At 48.1% G+C, this 22,229-nt stretch overlaps 1 protein-coding gene across 1 annotated transcript in view; it reads left to right on the forward strand.

The window, feature by feature from the left end:
- ACACB (acetyl-CoA carboxylase beta) overlaps positions 1–22,229 on the forward strand; it is a 70,093-nt gene that overhangs the window by 37,121 nt on the left and 10,743 nt on the right. Inside the window, exons 28-41 of the mRNA XM_077835364.1 lie at positions 8,533–8,670; positions 9,413–9,512; positions 9,593–9,700; positions 9,949–10,005; positions 10,487–10,528; positions 10,642–10,857; positions 11,869–12,024; positions 13,182–13,385; positions 14,097–14,252; positions 14,693–14,815; positions 15,639–15,908; positions 17,822–17,919; positions 18,296–18,416; positions 18,952–19,062. Of these exons, the coding sequence (XP_077691490.1) occupies positions 8,533–8,670; positions 9,413–9,512; positions 9,593–9,700; positions 9,949–10,005; positions 10,487–10,528; positions 10,642–10,857; positions 11,869–12,024; positions 13,182–13,385; positions 14,097–14,252; positions 14,693–14,815; positions 15,639–15,908; positions 17,822–17,919; positions 18,296–18,416; positions 18,952–19,062 (1,900 nt within the window). The remainder of the gene's footprint in view (positions 1–8,532; positions 8,671–9,412; positions 9,513–9,592; positions 9,701–9,948; positions 10,006–10,486; positions 10,529–10,641; positions 10,858–11,868; positions 12,025–13,181; positions 13,386–14,096; positions 14,253–14,692; positions 14,816–15,638; positions 15,909–17,821; positions 17,920–18,295; positions 18,417–18,951; positions 19,063–22,229) is intronic.

Consider the following 22,229-nt stretch of genomic DNA (forward strand, 5'->3'; position numbering starts at 1 on the left):
CTGCATTAATACTCTACCCCATGTGCTCATTTCTCTCTCTCTCCCCCGTGACTTATTGGCTGTGGTGGTGACACTTTGCTCTCTGGCCAGCAGGGCAGAATGGGTTATTTCTGAATCAGGCTTCCCTAGTGGTGCTGGGAGATGGGCAGAAGTTTGCACACAGTCTTGTCCCTCAAGCTGAGTGGATGCTGCTCTGGAAGCCGAAATCAGAACAAACCCTAAGCTACTAAGTGACGTCCGTGCATGCTGCTTTTAGAATGTGAGGGGAGAGCTGTTAAAGGCAGCCAAGTATGCCTGGCAGGAGAATAAAATAAAGACTTGAGGCTTTACATCTCCCAAGTGCTCTGTGGGTGTTACTCCTTGTCACATGGCTGGAAACTGGGCTGGTGTCTTCCCCATTCTATAGATGGACTCAGAGGTGAAAGGACTCATCGAGGGTCACACAGCAGTTCAGTGATAGAACTACAGTAATGAACAGAACCCAGGAGTCCTGAGTCCCAGTCTTCAGCTTGGCCCATGACCATGCAAAGTAAAGCTGGTCAGGTTAACGTAAATAGTACCAACAGCAAACGTAGGCTGCTCTCTTCTCAGAGCCCAAAGGATGTAGATCGGTACTGGCATAGTCAAAAAAAGGGCTCACGTCAGGGAAGACCTCTCGGATCTGCCGGTCTGTTTCTAATGTGAATTAATTAACCCTGTTGCTTAATTTGGAGCCTATGTCCTTGTGTAAACCCAGCTTGGTTCTAGAGAAATCACAGCCTTGTGATTATTTGCTCTCTCTTTTTTTTTTTTTGGCACAAGTAGAGCTCTGTTAATACAAATGAATAATTTATTATTAACCTCTGGTATGTTGGACTAACTGTGAGAGGGGGGAAGATCCTGCTGAAAGAAGGAAACATTCTTCTTCGAGTGCTGTCCCTGGGGGTGCTCCACTCTAGGTGTAAGTGCGTCCTGGTGCCGTTGATCGGAGATTTTCGGTAGCAGTACCTGGTCGAGATGCTCACACTCAGTTGGTATCTCCCATCTCGTTGGAATCTTCCTGAGCGTGTGCATCCCGCACCCTCCTCAGTTCCTTCTCAACCATCCTTGGCTGAAGACGGGACTCGGGGCAGTGCTACTTTTCTTCCCTGGTCTCTGTAGGAAACAGTAACAACTATTTCTGTGTTCTTTATTAGTTACATCCCAGTTGTTTCCCTTCCTTTAGTGTAGTTACGTAGTTAGTTACTTAGTTTAAAATCAAACAAACAAATTTTTTTTTTCACTTCAGGCTTGTCTCCCTCTGAGATACTCTCCCCTGCCATTTCTAATTCATAATGCCAGGGGCTTCAGGATTCAAAAAGTGTGTTTCCTGTCAGGACTCCATGCCACAGTCGGATGGGCACTAACGTTGTGTGAAGTGAATATGAGCATCCCTGCAAAGTGTCTCCACTGTACGAGCCTCAGGTCAAGAGCTCAGCACGACAGGGACCTGCGGCTTAAAATGCTTCTAATGGAAAAATCCCTGCAGCCGCTTTCGGAGATGGGGAAAGTTAAACCCGCTCTCACACACTCCCTGGCCAGATCCAAACCAGTTGGGAGCATTGCTTCACCCTCTCTGGAGCAGAGGCAAGAAGCACAACAGTCTCAAAGGAGAGACTTTAACAAGGGTAAAGGGTGTCCCGTGAGATCCTTACCCTCTGTGCTGACAGCAGCAAAGGCAGGCGCCTCAGCCGTGGCTCGCGCAGAGGCAGGGACCCAACCTCCTGCGCCGGTCCCCTCGGCACCGAAAATAGACGCGGTGCCGACAGCGCACTCTACCGTGGTGCAGAGAAGAACGTCGGCACCGAGCCTGCCTCCCACCCCGGCACCAGCAGCGGACCCCCTGCAAGGCACCTCCTAGCGCTCTGCGGCACTGCTGACACTTTCCCTTTCACTTGATAACACGCTAGAGCCCAGAGCCTGCTCAGCGCAGCCCAGGGAGCAGGAGCAACAGTTTCTCACTCAGTGTGACCTCTCAGTGCCACCTGAGCCTAACTCCCTGCTCCTGGATACACAGGGCTCACTTTCTGAACAGCCACTCGCCCCACTTGAACTGACTACCTTTACTGACAGCAAACTTGATATACAGCAGCAGGCAGAGTTCTCCCCACCTGCCTCTCCTCCTTCACCGGAACCGCTTCCACATCTGGTCACGGCTCACAGCCACCAGCCTCAGTTTCCCTACTTCGCCCCCCTGTAGGCGGCACCTGGGTTCTCCTACCCTATGCCTTGGCCTCAGTGGTGCCTTTGGCCACATCCTCCTTCCACTCATCCTCAGACCTCTTCCACCAAACCATTACCTCCTTCTGTGCCTCGATTTCCAGCTCTGTCCACTTCTAGAGTACCTGAACCCCTTCCTGAGAATATGAGCTACGCACCATATCCTGACTCACCGACCCCTAACTCTCCATTAGCTCCAGACGGAGCCCTCTTCCTCTGCCTCCACAGAACGTGGACGACTGTAAACAATTTCAAGAACTTTTCAGAAGGGTGGCACTCAGTCAAGACATCCCCTTAGAAGAAGTTCAGGAGACACAACACAGACTCGTCAGAATCCTTCAACCGTCTGCACCCTCAAAGATCATGATAAATGAAGCACCCCTGGAACCCGCTGACACACTCTGGCAAACTCCAGCTTCTTTATTACCAACTTGCAAAAAGGCCGAAAGTAAATACGATGTTCCTGCTAAGGGCACTGACTTCCTTTTTCTCATCCACCACCGAACTCTCTTGTCATGGATGCAGTTGCACAAACGACAAAACAGCCACAATCTCAGCCCACCCCGCAAGACAAGGACCTTAAACGCCTTGACATCTTGGTCGCAAGGTTTATTCGTCCTCCACTCTACAATTCAGAGTTGCGAACTATTCTGCCCTCCTCGCCAGCTATGACTTCGATAATTACAATAAACTTTTTGAATTTGCCTCCTCCATTCCAGAGGATAGGAGAGCAGACTTCAAATCAATCCTTATTGAGGGCCAACTGATTTCCAGAACGGCTCTACAAGCATCTCTAGACATGGTGGACGCAGCAGCCAGTACTACTGCAACTGTTGTGGTTATGCACAGGTCTTCATGGCTCTCTGCATCCGGCATCCCTAAAGATCTGCAGACCAATGTGGAGGACCTCCCCTTTGATAAAGATAAACTTTTTTCCACAAAAACCAATGAACTCCTTCACACCATGAAAGATTCTAGAGCAACACTGCGCACCCTGGGCATTCACCCATCTCTTCCCAGGAGACGACGATACCAACCCTACCAAAGACCACGCACACAACAATATTATCGGCCTCAACCCAAAGGATACGACATAACTAGGAATTGCGCTAGACCCCCTAAGCGCAGACAAAATCAAGCTCAAGCAACCACCTCCCACCCATCGGGGAATAAACAACAATTTTGAAACATTGGTCGAGGGTCTGCATGACCACCCCTTGATTCCACTGCCTACTTGCCATTTGGCCCCACTTCCAGAGTTTCCAACATGCCTGGCAGCGGATTACACAGGACCGCTGGGTCCTCGAAATAGTTCAGTCCAGTTACTCTATCCCATTTATATCCTACCTTCCTACCCTTCACCCTTCCCCATCCCTCTTCAGGGACCCCTCTCACGAACACTTATTTCACGCAGAAGTGGCGCACCTTTTACAACTACGCGCGGTGGAACCTGTGCCGACACAACATCGAGGGAAAGGGTTCTACTCCCATTACTTTCTGACCCAGAAAAAGACTGGGGGATGGAGGCCTGTACTAGACCTACGCCCACTGAACAAATTCGCGAGGATACAAGAATTCAAGATGGTCACACTGGGCTCAATAATTCCTGCACTGGATCAAGGGGACTCGTTCACAGCCCTCGACCTACAGGACATTTATTTTCATATATCAATTCATCCAGCTCACAGATGCTTCCTACGATTCACAATCGGTCATGACCATTTTCAATACAGAGTTCTTCCTTTCGGACTCTCCATGGCACCGAGGGTCTTTTCTAAGACTCTAGCCGTGGTCGTGGCTCACTTCCACAGACAGGGGATCATGCTTTTCCCCTACCTGGACAATTGCCTCATCAAGGGCAACTCCTATGGCGAGACACTTCAAGCTACCCATTTTGCCATCTCACTCTTTCACAGCTTAGGCCTCCAAATAAATGTCCAAAAATCCACTCTGACTCCTACACAACAGATCGAGTTCATTGGAACTCATCTGGACTCAATTTGAAGCATAGCCTCATTCTCATATCACAGATTCCTTGCTATCACACAGCTCATACACACGCTCTCTATTCGTCCCAGGACACAGGCAAGAATCTGCCTACAGCTCCTTGGTCACATGGCAGCCACCACCTTTGTGGTCAAGTATGCCAGGCTACAAATGAGTTGTCTTCAGGGCTGGCTCAACTCCAACTTCAAACCCAACAGACACACCGTAGGGATGCTGCTAACTCCTCCTCCCAATGTTCTAGCTTCCCTACATTGGTGGACAAGACCAGAAAACCTCTACAGGGGTTCCCTTCCAGCAACCACCCCCAATGCTCATGTTCACCATGGACACTTCCCTAATTGGCTGGGGAGCGCATCTAGGGGGACACAGGGCACAAGGTCGATGGTCTGCGTCAGAGACATGCCTACGCATAAATCTCTTAGAGCTCAGAGCAGTGAGGCAAGCATGCCTTCACTTTCTTCCCCTCATAAAGAACAAATCTATTCGGGTCTTAACAGACAACATAGCATGTATGTTCTACATCAACAGACAAGGGGTAGCCCGATCACATTCCCTATGGATGGAAGCCATCCAACTATGGAATTGGTGCATACAACATCACGTACAAATCATTGCTTCCTACCTTCTTGGCTGCCACAACACTACTGCCGATGCACTCAGCAGGCACTTCTCGACAGAACACGAATGGGAACTGCACCCCACAATACTTCAACAGCTCTTCTCCCTCTGGGGCACCCCGTCAATAGACCTCTTTGCCACAACCCAGAATCGAAAATGTCGCCTGTTTTGCTCCAGAACGGGACTTGGGATTGCATCCCTAGGAGACGTGTTCCTCATCCCGTGGAACACCTCTCTCCTCTACGCCTTCCATAGACTCATAGATATTTAGGTCAGAAGGGACCATTATGATCATCTAGTCTGACCTCCTGCACAACGCAGGCCACAGAATTTCACCCACCACTCCTACAAAAAAAACCTCACACCTATATCTGTGCTATTGAAGTCCTCAAATCGTAGTTTAAAGACTTCAAGGAGCAGAGAATCCTCCAGCAAGTGACCCCTGCCCCATGCTACAGAGGAAGGCGAAAAACCTCCAGGGCCTCTTCCAATTTGCGCTGGAGGAAAATTCCTTCCTGACCCCAAATATGGCGATCAGCTAAACCCTGAGCATATGGGCAAGATTCATCAGCCAGATACTACAGAAAATTCTTTCCTGGGTAACTCGGATCTCACCCCATCTAATAGCCCATCACAGGCCATTGGGCCTATTTACCATGAATATTTAATTACCAAAACCATGTTATCCCATCTACACAGGATTCTTCGGAAGATCATAGACGACAAGGCCCGGGTCATACTTATTGCCCCGGCTTCGCCGAGACAGACGTGGTATCGCTACCTGCTCTGCCTGTCCTCCTGTCATCCACAGGCTCTCCCCAGCAGGCCAGATCTCCTTTCCCAGGACAACGGACAGATCCTTCACCCCCAGCTCCAAAAGCTCCACCTGACAGCCTGGTTCCTTCATGGTTCCAAAGCCATGAACTAGCCTGTTTTGAGCAAGTCCGATACGTCCTCCTGCATAGTACTTACCTGCAGAAGTGGAAGCATTTCGCCCTCTGGTGCTCATGTAATCACTTAACACCCAATATGGTGACCCTCCATAACGTCCTGGACTACCTTCTGCAATTAAAACAGGATGGACTCTCGCTCAACTCCATCAAAGTACGCCTGGCGGCGCTTACTACCTTCCATGACTTGTTAGAAGGTTACTCACTCTTTACCCACCCCACCATAAAACGATTTCTCATGGGCCTTCAAAATCTCTGCCCTGAAATTTACCCAACAGCAGCTACATGGAATCTTAACCTCATTCTTCACAGTCTCATGAAACCTCCATTTTAGCCCTTGGCTACCTCATTTCTTCTTCATATGTCCATGAAGGTAGCTTTCTTAGTTGCAATAACATCAGCAAGGAGAGTAGGAGAAATGAGCGCCCTGATGGCCTATCCTCCCTACACAATCTTTTCCAAAGATAAAGTCACTCTGAGACCACATTCTAAATTTCTCCCTAAGGTGGTATACACCTTCCACCTTAACCAACCGATATACTTGCCTACTTTCTATCCCCACGACTCTGTCTCCATTACCGAAAGATCGAAAGATAACGGCTATCTCTAAACAACGTCTGGCCAAGTGGATCTCTGACTGCATCAGATCCTGTTACCACACTCAAAATATTCAACTGCCCAAAGGCATTAGAACTCAGTCCATTCGAGCTATGTCGACATCTGTTGCCTTCTTACATAACGTACCCATCCCTGACATCTGTAAAGCGGCTATATGGTCATCTGAATACACGTTTCCCAATCACTATGCTATCATGCAAGATACCACGGCAGACGCCATAGTAGGCCATACAGTACTCTCTACAGTACTCACTGCCGCATCTCCAAAGTCCCGCCGACCATAGTGGGAACTGCTACACATTCACCTAGAGCGGAGCACCCACAGGGACAGCACTCGAAGAAGAAGAGAAAGTTATTCACCTTGTGGTAACTGAAGTTCTTCGAGATGTGTGTGTCTGTGGGTGCTCCACTCCCCGCCCTCCTCCCCTCTACTTTGAAGTACTAGTATGATTTCTCCATGGTAGAGAAAGGAACTGAGGAGGGTGCGGGATGGAAGATACCAACTGAGCATGTGCGTCCTGACCAGGCTCTGCTACCGAAACTCTCCGATCAACGGTGCCGGGACGCACCAACACCTAGAGTGGAGCACCCCCAGGGACACACATCTCGAAAAACTTCAGTTACTGTAGGCGAGTAGCTTTCTCATCTCATTGCAAAACTGCCCCAGGCAGAGGCAGGAATACTAGACTCCCTCTGTGCAGAACTCAGTCACTGGTGCTCTGCAGGGGAGACTGATCCAATCTTACGCTCCCTGACTGGCATGGAAGAATTATTGATAATAGGGGGTGCAGTGCCCAAACCCTGCCAGGAGAGGGGACTTGCCTTGCTCGGCAGCATTATTGGGTTCTCGGTGAGATTCCACCCCAGATTTAACCTCCCTCTGATGCAAAATAGTATCAGTGACCCAAGGACTTTGAGGCTATGGGGTATATTAAGATTATAGCAGATTCCTTTATGGCATACTGCCCAATGCTGCTACTGGCACTGTGTGATGGAGACATCAGTAACACCTGCCTACGGGGTAGCAGTGGGATTGTCAGGCTGAGGCTGACACTGGCGTGTTTTAAACGTGACTTGCTGGAGAGCCTGGAAACGAAGGGAAATTCTTATAGTCCTCATGAGCCAGTGTTGCGAGTCGAAGCACTAGCAATTCCTGGGAATCCTCTAACCAGGAGACATACGAGATCTGAACAGGCGGTCTATTTTTAACTCCAAGAAACAAATGGCTAGCACGGCGTGGGGAGAGCATGCTGCAGATAGCCAGTGAGCCCAAGCAGAGTTAAAATCCCCACCTGTTCCTTGCATGGCTGGTTGTCTCCAGTGGAGGAACTGGGATCACTGAGCTGTCAGTGAAAAGGAAGAGGATGCTTTGGGGCCCTCCAGGGGGACTACCCAGGAGGAAGGTTTGTAGGGCTGAGTTGAGGCTGCCAGTATTTCTGTTTGGTGCCTTGCATCCAGCTCCCGAGCCACATGACTTGTGCAGAAAGGCTATTTTCCTCTGTGTGTGTGTTTTTGCTATTGTTATTGGCATGTGGATCTCCATGACAGGCCCCTTTTCAGGCATACGTAAGCTGGGTAGGTCGTTCTTTCGATTTTTAAAGAATGTAATAGAGAAGAGAGCTCAAGGCACCACATGGCAATTAAAATCACAACCAGTGAAAACATCACCCAGCAGTTTAATAAAATGGAAAAACATATCGGCAAACCCCATCTCACTGCCCCTAAAACCACCTACCCTCAGGTTTCCCCAGAAACCCCGGGGCCTGTCAAACAGAGTGCTTTTGCAGTGAGCTTGATGTGATTGTTGAAGGGTTTTTAAACAAATTGCAAATTTTAAACAAATTCACTGAATAGTTGTCACTAGGTCTGATCTGGGCAAAGAAAAGGAAACCTTAACAAGACACTGGTGGCTAAGGAGGCAGTGTGGATGGGATTCTTTAGACACCTCAACTCTGGGGAGGGAAGAGGAGGGAGAGGGAGATTTATTCAGGTATTCTCTTTTTTTAAATGAGCATGAATTCTAGATAAGCTGTTTCCTTGCATCACATGCGTATTACCTGTATCCATGTCCTATCTAACTGCTCTCTTGTTCTTTGTACAGAATGTCTATCCCGATCAGCGTATCGAACCCTGACCTAGCCAGGCATAGCACCGAGCTGTTCATGGACAGCGGCTTTTCTCCTCTGTGTCAGAGAATGGGAGCCATGGTTGCTTTCGACAGATTTGAAGATTTCACAAGGTATGGAGGGAAGACTCGGGGGGTGGGGGCGGGGAATAAATAGAAGACATAGTGTTAGCCAAACACCACCTCCATTATGCTAACCAGTACTACCACTGTTATACCAAAGCAAAACATGCGAGTGTTTACTTTTGTACTGCACGGTCTTCAGTCTGACCATTAAGAAATGCTCTGAGTTCAAAGGATCTTGCCAAAGCTCAGTATCAGGCAGCTGCAGAAGATGTTTCCAGCATGACACTCAAAGCGGGAGGAGATGATGATTCACTTAGGCAAACTGTTGCTTTTTTAATTCATGGAAACACTTGTTAAACAGATTGTAACTTGTAGCTCTTCTGGAGTGCTTGCCTGTCTGTGTGTAGGTCCTTACGGCCCTTACCACCATAGTATCTGAGTGCCTCACAGCCATTTAATGGGTTAATCCTTACCACACCCTTGTGAACTTTGGAGGAGGCTAGGTTAACACGTGACTTTCCCAAGGTCACAGAAGGGAGTCTGTGGAATTGAACCCAAGTCTCCTTGAGTCACAGGCAAGTTTTTCCTTTGCTGCTGATGGTACCCAACTCCTTGTTGAATGCTTGTCCTCAGGGAACACTCCCAATTCCCTGCTGAATGCTTGTCTTCAGGGAACACTCTCCATAGTTCAAGGCTGTTGGTTTTTGTATCAGGTGGGTTGTGTGCAAGGACTTCTCTAGCTTGATACAATCACTGACTTATCCACCACAACCTGTTTGGATTCTGCCAGGAATTTTGATGAAGTGATCTCCTGCTTTGCCGATCCACCCTCAGAGAGTCCCCTGTTCAGCGAGGCGCGATCCACGCTCTACGAAGAAGAGGACAATAAGGTGAGGCGGATATCTGGTCGCGTCCTTCTGGAGATGCAGCATGAATGCTTCTGGGACTGACCTCACTGTCTTGTTTTCAGAACGTCCAAGAGGAGCCCATCCACATCCTGAACACCGCCATCCGATGGGCCAGCCACCTTGAGGATGAGGAGCTGGTGCCAGTCTTCAGAACCTTTGCTCAGTCGAAGGTCTTGTGCCTCATACACTATTCTGCTTGTAAACTTGGGGTGCAGCTCCTGTACAACATGCTCACCCGACGTACTACAGCTGTCACTTCAGCCCTCCTGGCAGGCCATGTCTAACGCTCTCATTTGCTGAGTTAGTGGTAATGTCTGTCAGAGTTGTCTGTTTTCCTGGGGGTGATGATTTAAAATCCCCTTGGGCACATGAAGGCTTTGCCGGTGACATGATGCTTGGCTCCTGTTTTTTCATACAGAAAAACATCCTTGTTGACTGTGGCCTCCGGAGAATCACATTTTTAATTGTGCAGAAGGTGAGCAGGGAGAGGGCTTTGAGTTGCAGTATCATTTTGGTCACACTTTTAAAGGTACACTCCATGTAGTTTTTAAAGGCTAATAAATGATGGCTAGAGGTTTACAAGCCTGTTACAGACATGAGTAGTATGTGTTAGAGGGATAAAAGAAGGACATCGGTAGAAGGTGTTATGGATGGTTATAAGCAACCTGTTAGCCTCTGTAACAATAGATTGACATATCTATTGTGTTGCTCTTTATATGAGGGTACTCTTAATATAAAATGTGAATGTTATTTTGTCAACTCAATTTTTTGATGGGGTGGGATGGGTTCAAAACAAAGATGTTACAAGTTGCTCTTCCTCTTTTGGGGGAGACTTCACTGTGTTGTGTTTAAATGCCATTTTTGCTAGTACAGGTGAGAATTGCTTGAGTCTACTGTCTGTATTTAATGCCATTGCTGAGTTAATTTTGTTAATGTGTCTTTTTTTCCTTTTGTAGAGCGAATTTCCAAAGTTTTTTACATTTAGAGCAAGAGATGAGGTAAGGCTCATTGTCTGATTCTACTGTTTGATGTCTCTTAAGTCAGCTCTAGAAATAATGAAATTATTCCAAAGTCAAACAGAGGTTTGCTCTCTTCTCTGGCGTGCACTCAGTTTGCAGAAGACCGCATTTATCGGCACTTGGAACCAGCCCTGGCCTTCCAGCTGGAGCTGAATCGGATGCGTAACTTTGACCTGACTGCTGTCCCCTGTGCCAACCACAGGATGCACCTGTATCTAGGAGCTGCCAAAGTGGAAGAGGGCAATGAAGTTACTGACTACAGGTTTTTCATACGAGCCATTATAAGACACTCTGATCTCATCACTAAGGTAAAAGGACTTTGCGTTCCTTTCTGCTGTGACTCGAAATTAACACCATGTTTTTGTTGCTTTGTCCAGACCTGTACAGCTCTCTGGAAGAGTGTTGTTCAGGGAGGGATGGGCCTGTGGTATATTCCTACCCCTTTCTCTGAATAGGCATGTGCCACTTGTTTTTAGACAGTCTGCTGTGGCTGCCAAGAAGGGGACCAGCTGTGAGGATGGTTCTGAGGTGCAGAAACACGTTGGCTAGATGTGGTAGAAACTACTGGCCAGCCATGACACTTTCCATCCCCCATCTTCGTAGTGTCTCGCAGGCGTTGATGAATTTATCTTTACAACCGCATGCCATCCTCTGGGGAGCCTCAGGCACAGAGATTGAAATAAGTTGCCCATGCTGATGCAGGGCATCTGTGGCTGAGTTGGGGATTGAACCCCAATATCCGTGGTCCTAGTCTAGTGCCTTAGCCCCAAGTCCATCCTTCTGGCCACAACCAGTTGGAGACAGGTTTGAAATAGCCCCTCACCACCAGGTCACTTTCTCTCAGAGATCACCTTTTCCTCCACGAAGCTGCTGAAGCATGAATGGATAGTGTTCAGAAACACCTAGTGGGAAAAGCTATGATTTCTTTGCTGTTATTTTACTCTGGCTTTAAGGACTGCGATCTAGGATAGCTAGGGTGTGGGGCATTTCTGCTTTGGGGGGTGCCCAAACTTTGCCAGTCTAAAGGTTGGCCTGCCAGAAGCTCAGGATTACATGCCCAGTTGTGTCTGTGAAGGAACGTATTGCAGCTCTTCTCCTTTTTAATAGAGGAGGGTGACACACTGAGACTGCAGGTGCCAATGCCGTGCTCTGACCCTGTCACGGCCATGGGCTACGCTTCCGTATTACAGCTGGAGGCTAAGGCTGTGCTTTTGCTCGCCAGCCTGATTCGGGCAGGGACAAGCTTCTGTCTTACCTGTGGCGGTATTGCCACTTGCTGTCCATTCCCAGCTCACGTGCTGCCCTGTGCCCTGTTCTAGGAGGCCTCCTTTGAATACCTGCAGAACGAGGGTGAACGGTTACTCCTGGAAGCAATGGATGAGTTGGAAGTGGCCTTCAGCAACACCAGTGTCCGCACTGACTGTAACCATATCTTCCTCAACTTTGTGCCTACTGTCATCATGGATCCGTCCAAGGTGAGCTTCGTCGAAGTGGAGAACAAGCTTTCTGGGGCAGCAGTCACCTCTTTGGTCTGTATCGGTACAGCGCCTAGCATCCCAGGATCTTGGTCCGTGACCAGGGCTGCAAGGCGCTATGGTAATACAAATCATAACTTTTCTTTTTCACTTCTAATGGGCACTAAAAATGGAACAGCCACATGTTTTCCTGTATGCAAAGTTTTCACCGTGGTAGGTTTGGCTATAGGGGCAGCAATTGGAAGGGATGGGAGATGTTTCTTCCCCCAAGTAGTGACCATCCTGTTGCTGTTCTGTTCTCCCTCCACCCTCTCCCCCATTCCACTCCATTAGCTGTAGGACTCAGACTCCCAACACCTCCATGTGGCTGCGTTGCTGTGTGCTTTGCCTCCTGTTCTAACTGTGCATTCATGGTGGAGGTGCCGTGTGCTGGGGAGATGCTGAGACCGCCAACATAGGAATGAACTAGTATGTTAAACTTAGACCTGCAGGAATTCTCATGTAAAATGGTTGGTGAGTGGTACTGAGTGGCTGCCCACCACTGCCAGGGGATCAGTGGACCCTTGCTTTCTGGGCTGTCAGGAACTGAGAAGCAGGGAGGGAGGGACAACAAATGGAAGTGTAAGACTGGAAGGGACCTCGATAGGTCATCTAGTCCAGTCCCCTGCATTGAGGCAGGACTACCTGTTATGTAGACCATCCCTGACAGGTGTTTGTCTAACCTGCTGTTAACCTCCAGTTACTGAGATTCCATATCTTGTTTCTCACAACCAGTAACAGGTAACTTGTTTCACACAACCAGTTTTTTTTTTTTTTCCTGTCAGGCATTTGGCAGCACCAAGTTGCACTCAGCTGGAGGGACTAGGAGGGTGTTGCAGTCATACCGGAACTCAGAGCAGGGAGGTGGTGGTGCAGGGCCAGGGAAGGGGGACGCCTAGCAGTTTCTCATTGGTACGCATTTAAAATGTCGGTGTGTGAAAGCTGAAAAGGATCAGGACAGGGGGAAGATGCTCTTGGGCTTAGACTTGTGCCATGATACGGCCAAGAGTGTGGTGTTACGTAGTCATGAGACTAATCGGCTTCACTGAATGAAACTATTTGAGATTTGCCTGTTACATCTGCAAGCATTCCCAGGTGCCTGGCGTTTGTGTCCCTAGATTGAGGAGGCTGTCCGCTCCATGGTGATGCGCTACGGCAGCAGGTTGTGGAAACTCCGGGTCCTGCAAGCTGAAGTGAAGATCAACATCCGTTTGACTCCTGTTGGCAAAGCCATTCCTATCCGCCTCTTCCTGACCAATGAGTCCGGCTACTACCTGGATATTAGTCTCTACAAAGAAGTGAATGATCCCAGGACTGGGAATGTGAGTGATTTACACTGGAGCTAGTGCTGAGTGCATTTAAAAAAAAAAAAAGGCTGAAAGCGTTTTCCTCTCTGCTCAGACTGTCTCTCCTCAGGCTTTCCTTTCACCAGATCTTGTTACCATTGTTGAGCAAGTACAGTTACTCAGTTATGGTAGCATCAGGAGGGATTTCTGCACCTGTTAGGGCTGGAGTCAGTAGTTCCTGTTACGGTGACCAGGGCCTGGGAGCTGTCACTCAAGGTGTTACAATTCCTGAAAATATTGTAACAAGTCTGGGGCCACGGTTGTCATTCAGCTGCACACTCTAGCTACTTGGAACCTCCAAGTGACATCAGGAACGGAACTCTGACCCTCCTGCTCCAAAAGCACCACTTAAGCTAAAAGAGGATTGCTGCCGGCTCTGAGCAGTGTAGGTCTTATAACACATAGTTGCACAGTTCTGATTCCGAGCAGCAGAGGGCAGTGGTGCATGCAGACACTGCTAGTTTTATTACAATACCGTCTGTGACTTCCCCACCCAAGCTGGATACGTTGTTGTTGTTTTATATTGAATCCCGTTATCACTGAAGGTGTAGAGCTGTTGTCATATACTAACTGATCTAACATTTCTAAACCACTCTCCGCACCTCACATCTGAGGGATTGTGCATTAACTTTGTAAAGAACAAGTCACCTGCGTGGGAGGGGAACTGACTCTCGACCTTCCCTTTAGATTATGTTTCACTCCTATGGGGATAAGCAAGGGCCGCAGCATGGTATGCTGATCAACACACCATATGTTACCAAGGACCTGCTCCAATCGAAGCGCTTCCAGGCACAGTCGCTAGGCACTACCTATGTGTATGACTTCCCTGAAATGTTCAAGCAGGTAAGTCCTGCTAAGTAGCCATTGGAAATATTCCCATCATTTCCTTTCCTTTCCTAGTTCCATTTCCAGTTTTCCTGTTTGGGGGGGGGGGGGAGAGGCCGAGGGGTGAACCCTCTCTACTCCCAACTAGCATAAAAACAGGTTCATTTATGTTAAGTGTTTTCTAAGGAAATCCTCAGCTGATGTACAATTGACACAGCTCTGCTGACTTCAGTGGGGGAATGCCAGCTAAGGAGCTGGACCAGAATGTCCTGTACAACAAGAAACAAAGCTGAGCTGTGTTGTCAATTGTTCTTGTCCCCTCTTTATTTAAATAACTAGAATATCATTAATTGGATGTTCATTTGTGGTGCAGCAGTAGCCGTTGAACCGCTTCAGCACATGCTTTCTGTCTCATGTGGTGTGTGTGTGTTTAATTCTCTTAACTGGTTCTTTTGCAGGCTCTCTTTAAATTGTGGGGCTCTACAGAAATGTACCCCAAAGATGTTCTAACCTACACTGAGTTAGTGTTGGATTCCCAGGGGCAGCTGGTGGAGATGAACAGGATACCTGGAGGAAATGAGGTATGAACAAAATGAGTAGGGAGTAGGTGGGAGACAGTGTAGAGCTGGGGAGGTATGGTGTGGGAGTGGGAAAGACAGAAAACAGAAGGGAAGAGGTGGGGGGGGAAAGAGAGATGAAGGAGAGAGAAGGAAACAGACACCAAAGGCAACACAGAAAAAGATTCATCGTGATCTGTTATAGGAAGGAAAAGAGAGAGAGAATGGAGTGGAACCAGAGAGAGAGATTAGTTACAGAATAATGAAAGGAAGAGATGTAAGTTGCACTTCTGTCAAACGCATTATGTAGAGAGCTGATTGACCCGTTACAAGTAAATATAATCCCAATAAATGGTGCACAGCAGTTTGTTCCGTTATCTCACAGGTGTGTGGTGACACAGGTGCTTCTCAGTATGACTGAATCCTTAGACTAGTAGGTGTTGGGACAATTTTCCAAGCCCTGCCTATTTCATTGGCTTTTTTTTTTAGTTTGGCTGCATCACTTTCAAGTGGAGCCCTTCCTCCTGCGCTGCAAGATGCTGTGCAGAGTTTGTTGTGTGGTGCATCTTGGAGGAATGAATTGAATCGCATAAATGGTTAGGGAATCCTGTCTGAGCTGTGACTGACTGTTTCCCAGGTGTTCTAGCCACTTTATCAGAAGCCTGAACTTCTGCAGGTTGAACAAATCAACCTGAGTAACATTTTAAAGTTCGGAGAATGGTGTTGGGAGTAGAAGCTGTGTGTGTATGCAGAGCCATTGATTAATCTGTGACAGAGTGTAGCCTACAACTAGTATTTACTTCCTCTCGAGAAACTTGCCCTTGTGACTTGATATCTCTTTGAGCAGGTTGGGATGGTTGCTTTCAAAATGAAGCTGAAAACCCCTGAGTATCCCAGAGGCCGAGACATCATTGTTATCAGCAATGACATCACCTACAAGATTGGCTCCTTTGGGCCCGAGGAGGATCTGCTCTTCCTGCGAGCTTCACAGCTGGCTCGCTCGGAAGGCATCCCACAGATCTACATTGCAGCAAACAGCGGGGCACGGATAGGGTTTGCAGATGAGATAAAGCACATGTTCCAGGTAGCCTGGGTGGATCCCACAGATCCCTACAAGGTAGGTGCACGTGTCTCACTACAGTGGGGGGGAAAAAACCCGCTCTGTGAAAGATGCAATTTGGGAATAAGAAGGGTTGAAAGATGCAACAGCAGTCCTGAGATTAAATGGGATTTGATAACATACGGGGTTAATACACAAGTCCAATTGCAGAGCTCTCCTCACGAGCAGGTCCCCCCACCTCCACGTGCCCTCCATCTACATCCTGTCTGCTGGCTGCCACCTTTGGGCTGTGGGATCTCCCTCCAGCCCATCTCTGCGGTGTCTGGTGAACCCACTAACTGGATCAGGAAACCAGAAGGTGGCGCTAAAAGGCCCCTCAAAGCAGGATGCAGGAGAAGGGGCAGCCTGAGAATTCAGTGGACTGATTGTAGAGGCTCAGTTGAGTCAGACTGGTCTCTGGGTGGCCGATGGTCAGTTCTGTGCATGTGGTTCGGGGTTCTTTGTGCTGTGCATGGGTCTAAACAGTGGTGAGCTGAAGCCGGTTCGCTCCAGTTCACTAGAACCGGTTGTTAAATTTAGAAGCCCTTTTAGAACTGGTTGTCCCGGGAGGGAGAACTGGTTCTAAAAGGGCTTCTAAATTTAACCACTGGCCAAAAGTGGCGCCTTAGGCGTCACCTCCGTGGGTGCTCCAGGGCTGGAGCACCCACAGGGAAAATTTGGTGGGTGCAGAGCACCCACCGGCAGTTCCCCGTCCCGCGCCCGGCCCCAGCTCACCTCACCTCTACTCCGCCTCCTCCCCTGAACGCACTGCCCCGCTCTGCTTCTCCCCCTCCCCGCCCCCCGGGCTTCCCGCAAATCAGCAGTTCGCGTGGGAAGCCGGGGAGGGCTGAGACGCAGGCGGCAGCTTTGCGCTCAGGCCCCGGGAGGTGGAGGTGATTTTCCCTGTGGGGGCTCCAGCCCCAGAGCACCCAGGGAGTGGGCGCCTAAGGCGCCACTTTTGATGTGATCAGTGGGGGGAGTGGCTGCTCCCCCGCCTCCCTCCCTAGCTACGCTCCCCCGCCCCTAGGAGCCAGAGGGACCTGCTGGATGCTTCCGGGGAGCTGCCCCAGGTAAATACCGCCGGGATTCCCCACCTCGCCTCGACAGGTTCCTCTGGCTCTTAGGGGCGGAGTGGGTACCCACTACAGTGGCCCATGAGACCCTCCTGCCCGGTTCTGGAGGCAGTGAGGGGACAGGGGAGGGGGGTAGATGGGGCAGGGGTCCTGGGGGGTCGTCGAGGTCCTGGGGGGCAGGGGTGTGCCACGACCCCCTCGTGGGATGAGGAGGGAACCAGCTGTTAAGATTTTGGCGGCTCATCACTGGGTCTAAAGCTAGGTTTATTCTTTTTGTCTCGCAGTCCAGGCTAAAAAATAACCCTACGGTTAAAATAACAATGGGCAAAATTTTCAAAACTCCCAAAATGACTGAAGTCTTATTGTCCAAAAGCGAGCTAGGTGCCTAAGTTAAGGTGCTTAACTCATTGTAAGCGAATGGGACGTTAGGGCTTAAGAACCCTAAGTAATTTCTATGCTTTGAAAATTTTACCCAATGAATTTAAGGGTTTCTGTTTATTCTCTTAACCACTAGTGGGCATTTGCATACATTTTATTGCAGTTTAGTGATGCTGTATCAGTGTGTTATGTGTAATGAGGTGGTATATCGATATAAAAGTATGTGTGTATGCATTATAAAATGAATACATTACTGTGGGCTTTATAAACTTAAATTAGCAAAATACAAGTGCAGCTTTATTCTATATAAGGTATTAGATTTTTAAACTATCAATCAGTGAAAACTGCACCACAAAGCTGCTTATGCTTGTATCGTAACAGACTTTAACTTTTGCAAGTAGCAAGCGCCTGTTGAAAATAGTGTATTTAATGGCTATGCAAGCAGCTTCTTCAGCTAATTCTTTCCCGCTTTATTGGAAGGGGTTCAAGTACTTGTACCTGACGCCACAGGATTACACAAGGATCAGCTCTGTGAACTCTGTGCACTGTGAGCATGTAGAGGAAGGAGGAGAGTCCAGGTGAGTGGGTTTTTATTCAAGTCCCTGCGTACGTCTACACTGTGAGCTGGAGGTGTAAGTTCCCCGCCGAGCTCTGATCAAGCCAGCACACTGACCGTAGCCACTGTGGTGCACGGAGCTAGCTGCCCAGAGCATGTACCCAGTGTCGTGGACTTGTCAGGTGTTTAGATTTATCCCCACCACACCCCTGTGAGACAGTGAAAGTATCGTCCCCTTTCACAGATGAAGAAACTGCAGCCTAGAGAGGCAAAGTGCCTCACGCTTGGTCACATGGTGTCTCCTGTGCCAGAGTCCCAGGCCTTACCTGCAAGCCCCTTGTGAAAACTAGGTCTTTTGTCTTCTCTGGCTCTGTATTGTCTCTTCTGCTTCCCCACAGGTATGTCCTAACCGATATCATCGGTAAAGATGAAGGGTTCGGTGTGGAGAACCTGAGAGCATCTGGTACCATTGCTGGGGAGTCCTCCATTGCTTATGATGAAATTGTGACCATTAGCATGGTATGGCTTTTGGAATCGTTAGCTGATTTTATGAGCCATTCTCCTTCACTCTTATCCAGCACATGAGGCGCCTGTCGCATTTGCTTCTAAAGCCACACAGGATGAGGCCGCTCAGGGTTGGCCAAGTGAAGTGGAGCCAAATATTTATGAAATCCCCATGAACCAGCTTAGCTGTTGATGTTCAGATGAAGTATGCTAAAGCTGTGAAATGCTTAGAATGTATTTTCTGGCCTAAAATGCCAGTGGTATGCTACATTCAACAGAGTATTGACCAGAACTAGACACTATCAGCTGGAAACCTGAAACCAGAGTGAAACAACAAGGTTATTGTATACAATGTCAGAGTTCAGTCTTCATTAGGTCACTTTGATTGTGGTAATGGCGTATCATTTAGATGAAACAGACTAGCAGCAGCCATTTCATTACCTATCTTCCAGGTTGGTAGAAAAGAATGTAGAGTTCTGTTGATTCTTCCTCATGATTATGTAGCCCTTTTTCGTCAGTAACTTTTGTCTTCCTTGTCTGCATCTCTTAGGTGACGTGTCGTGCCATTGGAATTGGCGCTTACCTGGTGAGGCTAGGGCAGCGAGTGATACAGGTGGAGAATTCCCACATCATCCTCACTGGGGCTAGTGCTTTAAATAAGGTAACGAGGAGTTTAGTTTCACCCATCACTTCTATTTTCCCCTGAAAATTGTCCTTTCCTGTGCTGAGTTATCACTCTCCTTTGTAGGAACCAGAAACATTTGCTGTCTCCCACCTGCAAAATTCCATAATGGATACTTAATATTTCACATAGAAAAACTCCACAGTACTCTGGACGTGATAGGTGTTTAAACCAGATGAGTTATTCATGGAATATGTGTAGAAGAGACCAGTAAGGGAATTACAAGTGATTCACAGCATTTGAAGGTCTCTACAAACATTAATACATACACAACTTGCCTGTGTTTCCTGAGATAGAAAGGTTGAGAGACTTGTTAAGGTCACAGAGCAAGTCATTTTTCAGAGTAACAGCTGTGTAGTCTGTATTCGCAAAAAGAAAAGGAGGACTTGTGGCACCTTAGAGACTAACCAATTTATTTGAGCATAAGCTTTCGTGAGCTACAGCTCACTTCATCGGATGCGTACTGTGGAAAGTGTAGAAGATCTTTTTATACACACAAAGCATGAAAAAATACCTCCCCCCACCCCACTCGCCTGCTGGTAATAGCTTATCTAAAGTGATCACTCTCCTTCCAATGTGTATGATAATCAAGTTGGGCCATTTCCAGCATAAATCCACCCCCCCCCCACAAACCCACTCTCCTGTTGGCTCGTTCACCTGCACCTCCACCAATGTGATATATGCCATCATGTGCCAGCAGTGCCCCCTGCCATATACATTGGTCAAACTGGACAGTCTCTGCGTAAAAGAATAAATGGACACAAATCAGATGTCAAGAATTATAACATTCATAAACCAGTCGGAGAACACTTCAATCTCTCTGGTCACGCGATTACAGACATGAAAGTTGCGATATTACAACAAAAAAACTTCAAAACCAGACTCCAGCAAGAGACTGTTGAATTGGAATTCATTTTCAAATTGGATACATAGAATCATAGAATATCAGGGTTGGAAGGGACCCCAGAAGGTAATCTAGTCCAACCCCCTGCTTGAAGCAGGACCAATTCCCAGTTAAATCATCCCAGCCAGGGCTTTGTCAAGCCTGACCTTAAAAACCTCTAAGGAAGGAGATTCTACCACCTCCCTAGGTAACGCATTCCAGTGTTTCACCACCCTCTTAGTGAAAAAGTTTTTCCTAATATCCAATCTAAACCTCCCCCACTGCAACTTGAGACCATTACTCCTCGTTCTGTCATCTGCTACCATTGAGAACAGTCTAGAGCCATCCTCTTTGAAACCCCCTTTCAGGTAGTTGAAAGCAGCTATCAAATCCCCCCTCATTCTTCTCTTCTGCAGGCTAAACAATCCCAGCTCCCTCAGCCTCTCCTCATAAGTCATGTGTTCTAGACCCCTAATCATTTTTGTTGCCCTTCGCTGGACTCTCTCCAATTTATCCACATCCTTCTTGTAGTGTGGGGCCCAAAACTGGACACAGTACTCCAGATGAGGCCTCACCAATGTCAAATAGAGGGGAACGATCACGTCCCTCGATCTGCTCGCTATGCCCCTACGTATACATCCCAAAATGCCATTGGCCTTCTTGGCAACAAGGGCACACTGCTGACTCATATCCTGCTTCTCGTCCACTGTCACCCCTAGGTCCTTTTCCGCAGAACTGCTGCCTAGCCATTCGGTCCCTAGTCTGTAGCGGTGCATTGGATTCTTCCATCCTAAGTGCAGGACCCTGCACTTATCTTTATTGAACCTCATCAGATTTCTTTTGGCCCAATCCTCCAATTTGTCTAGGTCCTTCTGTATCCTATCCCTCCCCTCCAGCGTATCTACCACTCCTCCCAGTTTAGTATCATCCGCAAATTTGCTGAGAGTGCAATCCACACCATCCTCCAGATCATTTATGAAGATATTGAACAAAACCGGCCCCAGGACCGACCCTTGGGGCACTCCACTTGATACCGGCTGCCAACTAGACATGGAGCCATTGATCACTACCCGTTGAGCCCGACAATCTAGCCAGCTTTCTACCCATCTTATAGTGCATTCATCCAGCCCATACTTCCTTAACTTGCTGACAAGAATACTGTGGGAGACCGTGTCAAAAGCTTTGCTAAAGTCAAGAAACAATACATCCACTGCTTTCCCTTCATCCACAGAACCAGTAATCTCATCATAAAAGGCGATTAGATTAGTCAGGCATGACCTTCCCTTGGTGAATCCATGCTGACTGTTCCTGATCACTTTCCTCTCATGCAAGTGCTTCAGGATTGATTCTTTGAGGACCTGCTCCATGATTTTTCCAGGGACTGAGGTGAGGCTGACTGGCCTGTAGTTCCCAGGATCCTCCTTCTTCCCTTTTTTAAAGATGAGCACTACATTAGCCTTTTTCCAGTTGTCCGGGACTTCCTCCGATCACCATGAGTTTTCAAAGATAATGGCCAATGGCTCTGCAATCACAGCCGCCAATTCCTTCAGCACTCTCGGATGCAACTCGTCCGGCCCCATGGACTTGTGCACGTCCAGCTTTTCTAAATAGTCCCTAACCACCTCTATCTCCACAGAGGGCTGGCCATCTCTTCCCCATTTTGTGATGCCCAGCGCAGCAGTCTGGGAGCTGACCTTGTTAGTGAAAACAGAGGCAAAAAAAGCATTGAGTACATTAGCTTTTTCCACATCCTCTGTCACTAGGTTGCCTCCCTCATTCAGTAAGGGACCCACACTTTCCTTGGCTTTCTTCTTGTTGCCAACATACCTGAAGAAACCCTTCTTGTTACTCTTAACATCTCTCGCTAGCTGCAGCTCCAGGTGCGATTTGGCCCTCCTGATATCATTCCTACATGCCCGAGCAATATTTTTATACTCTTCCCTGGTCATATGTCCAACCTTCCACTTTTTGTAAGCTTCTTTTTTATGTTTAAGATCCGCTAGGATTTCACCATTAAGCCAAGTGGTCGCCTGCCATATTTACTGTGCTTTTGACTCATTGGGATGGTTTGTCCCTGTAACCTGAACAGGATTCCTTGAAATACAATTCCTTGAGATACAATTAACTTAGGCTTGAATAGAGACTGGGAGTGGCTAAGTCATTATGCAAGGTAACCTATTTCCCCTTGTTTTTTCCTACCACCCCCCCGCCCCCCCGACCTTCTTGTTAAACCCTGGATTTGTGCTGGAAATGGCCCACCTTG

Source organism: Eretmochelys imbricata, chromosome 15, assembly GCF_965152235.1.
Source record: "Eretmochelys imbricata isolate rEreImb1 chromosome 15, rEreImb1.hap1, whole genome shotgun sequence".
Classification (NCBI taxonomy): Eukaryota; Metazoa; Chordata; order Testudines; family Cheloniidae; genus Eretmochelys; species Eretmochelys imbricata.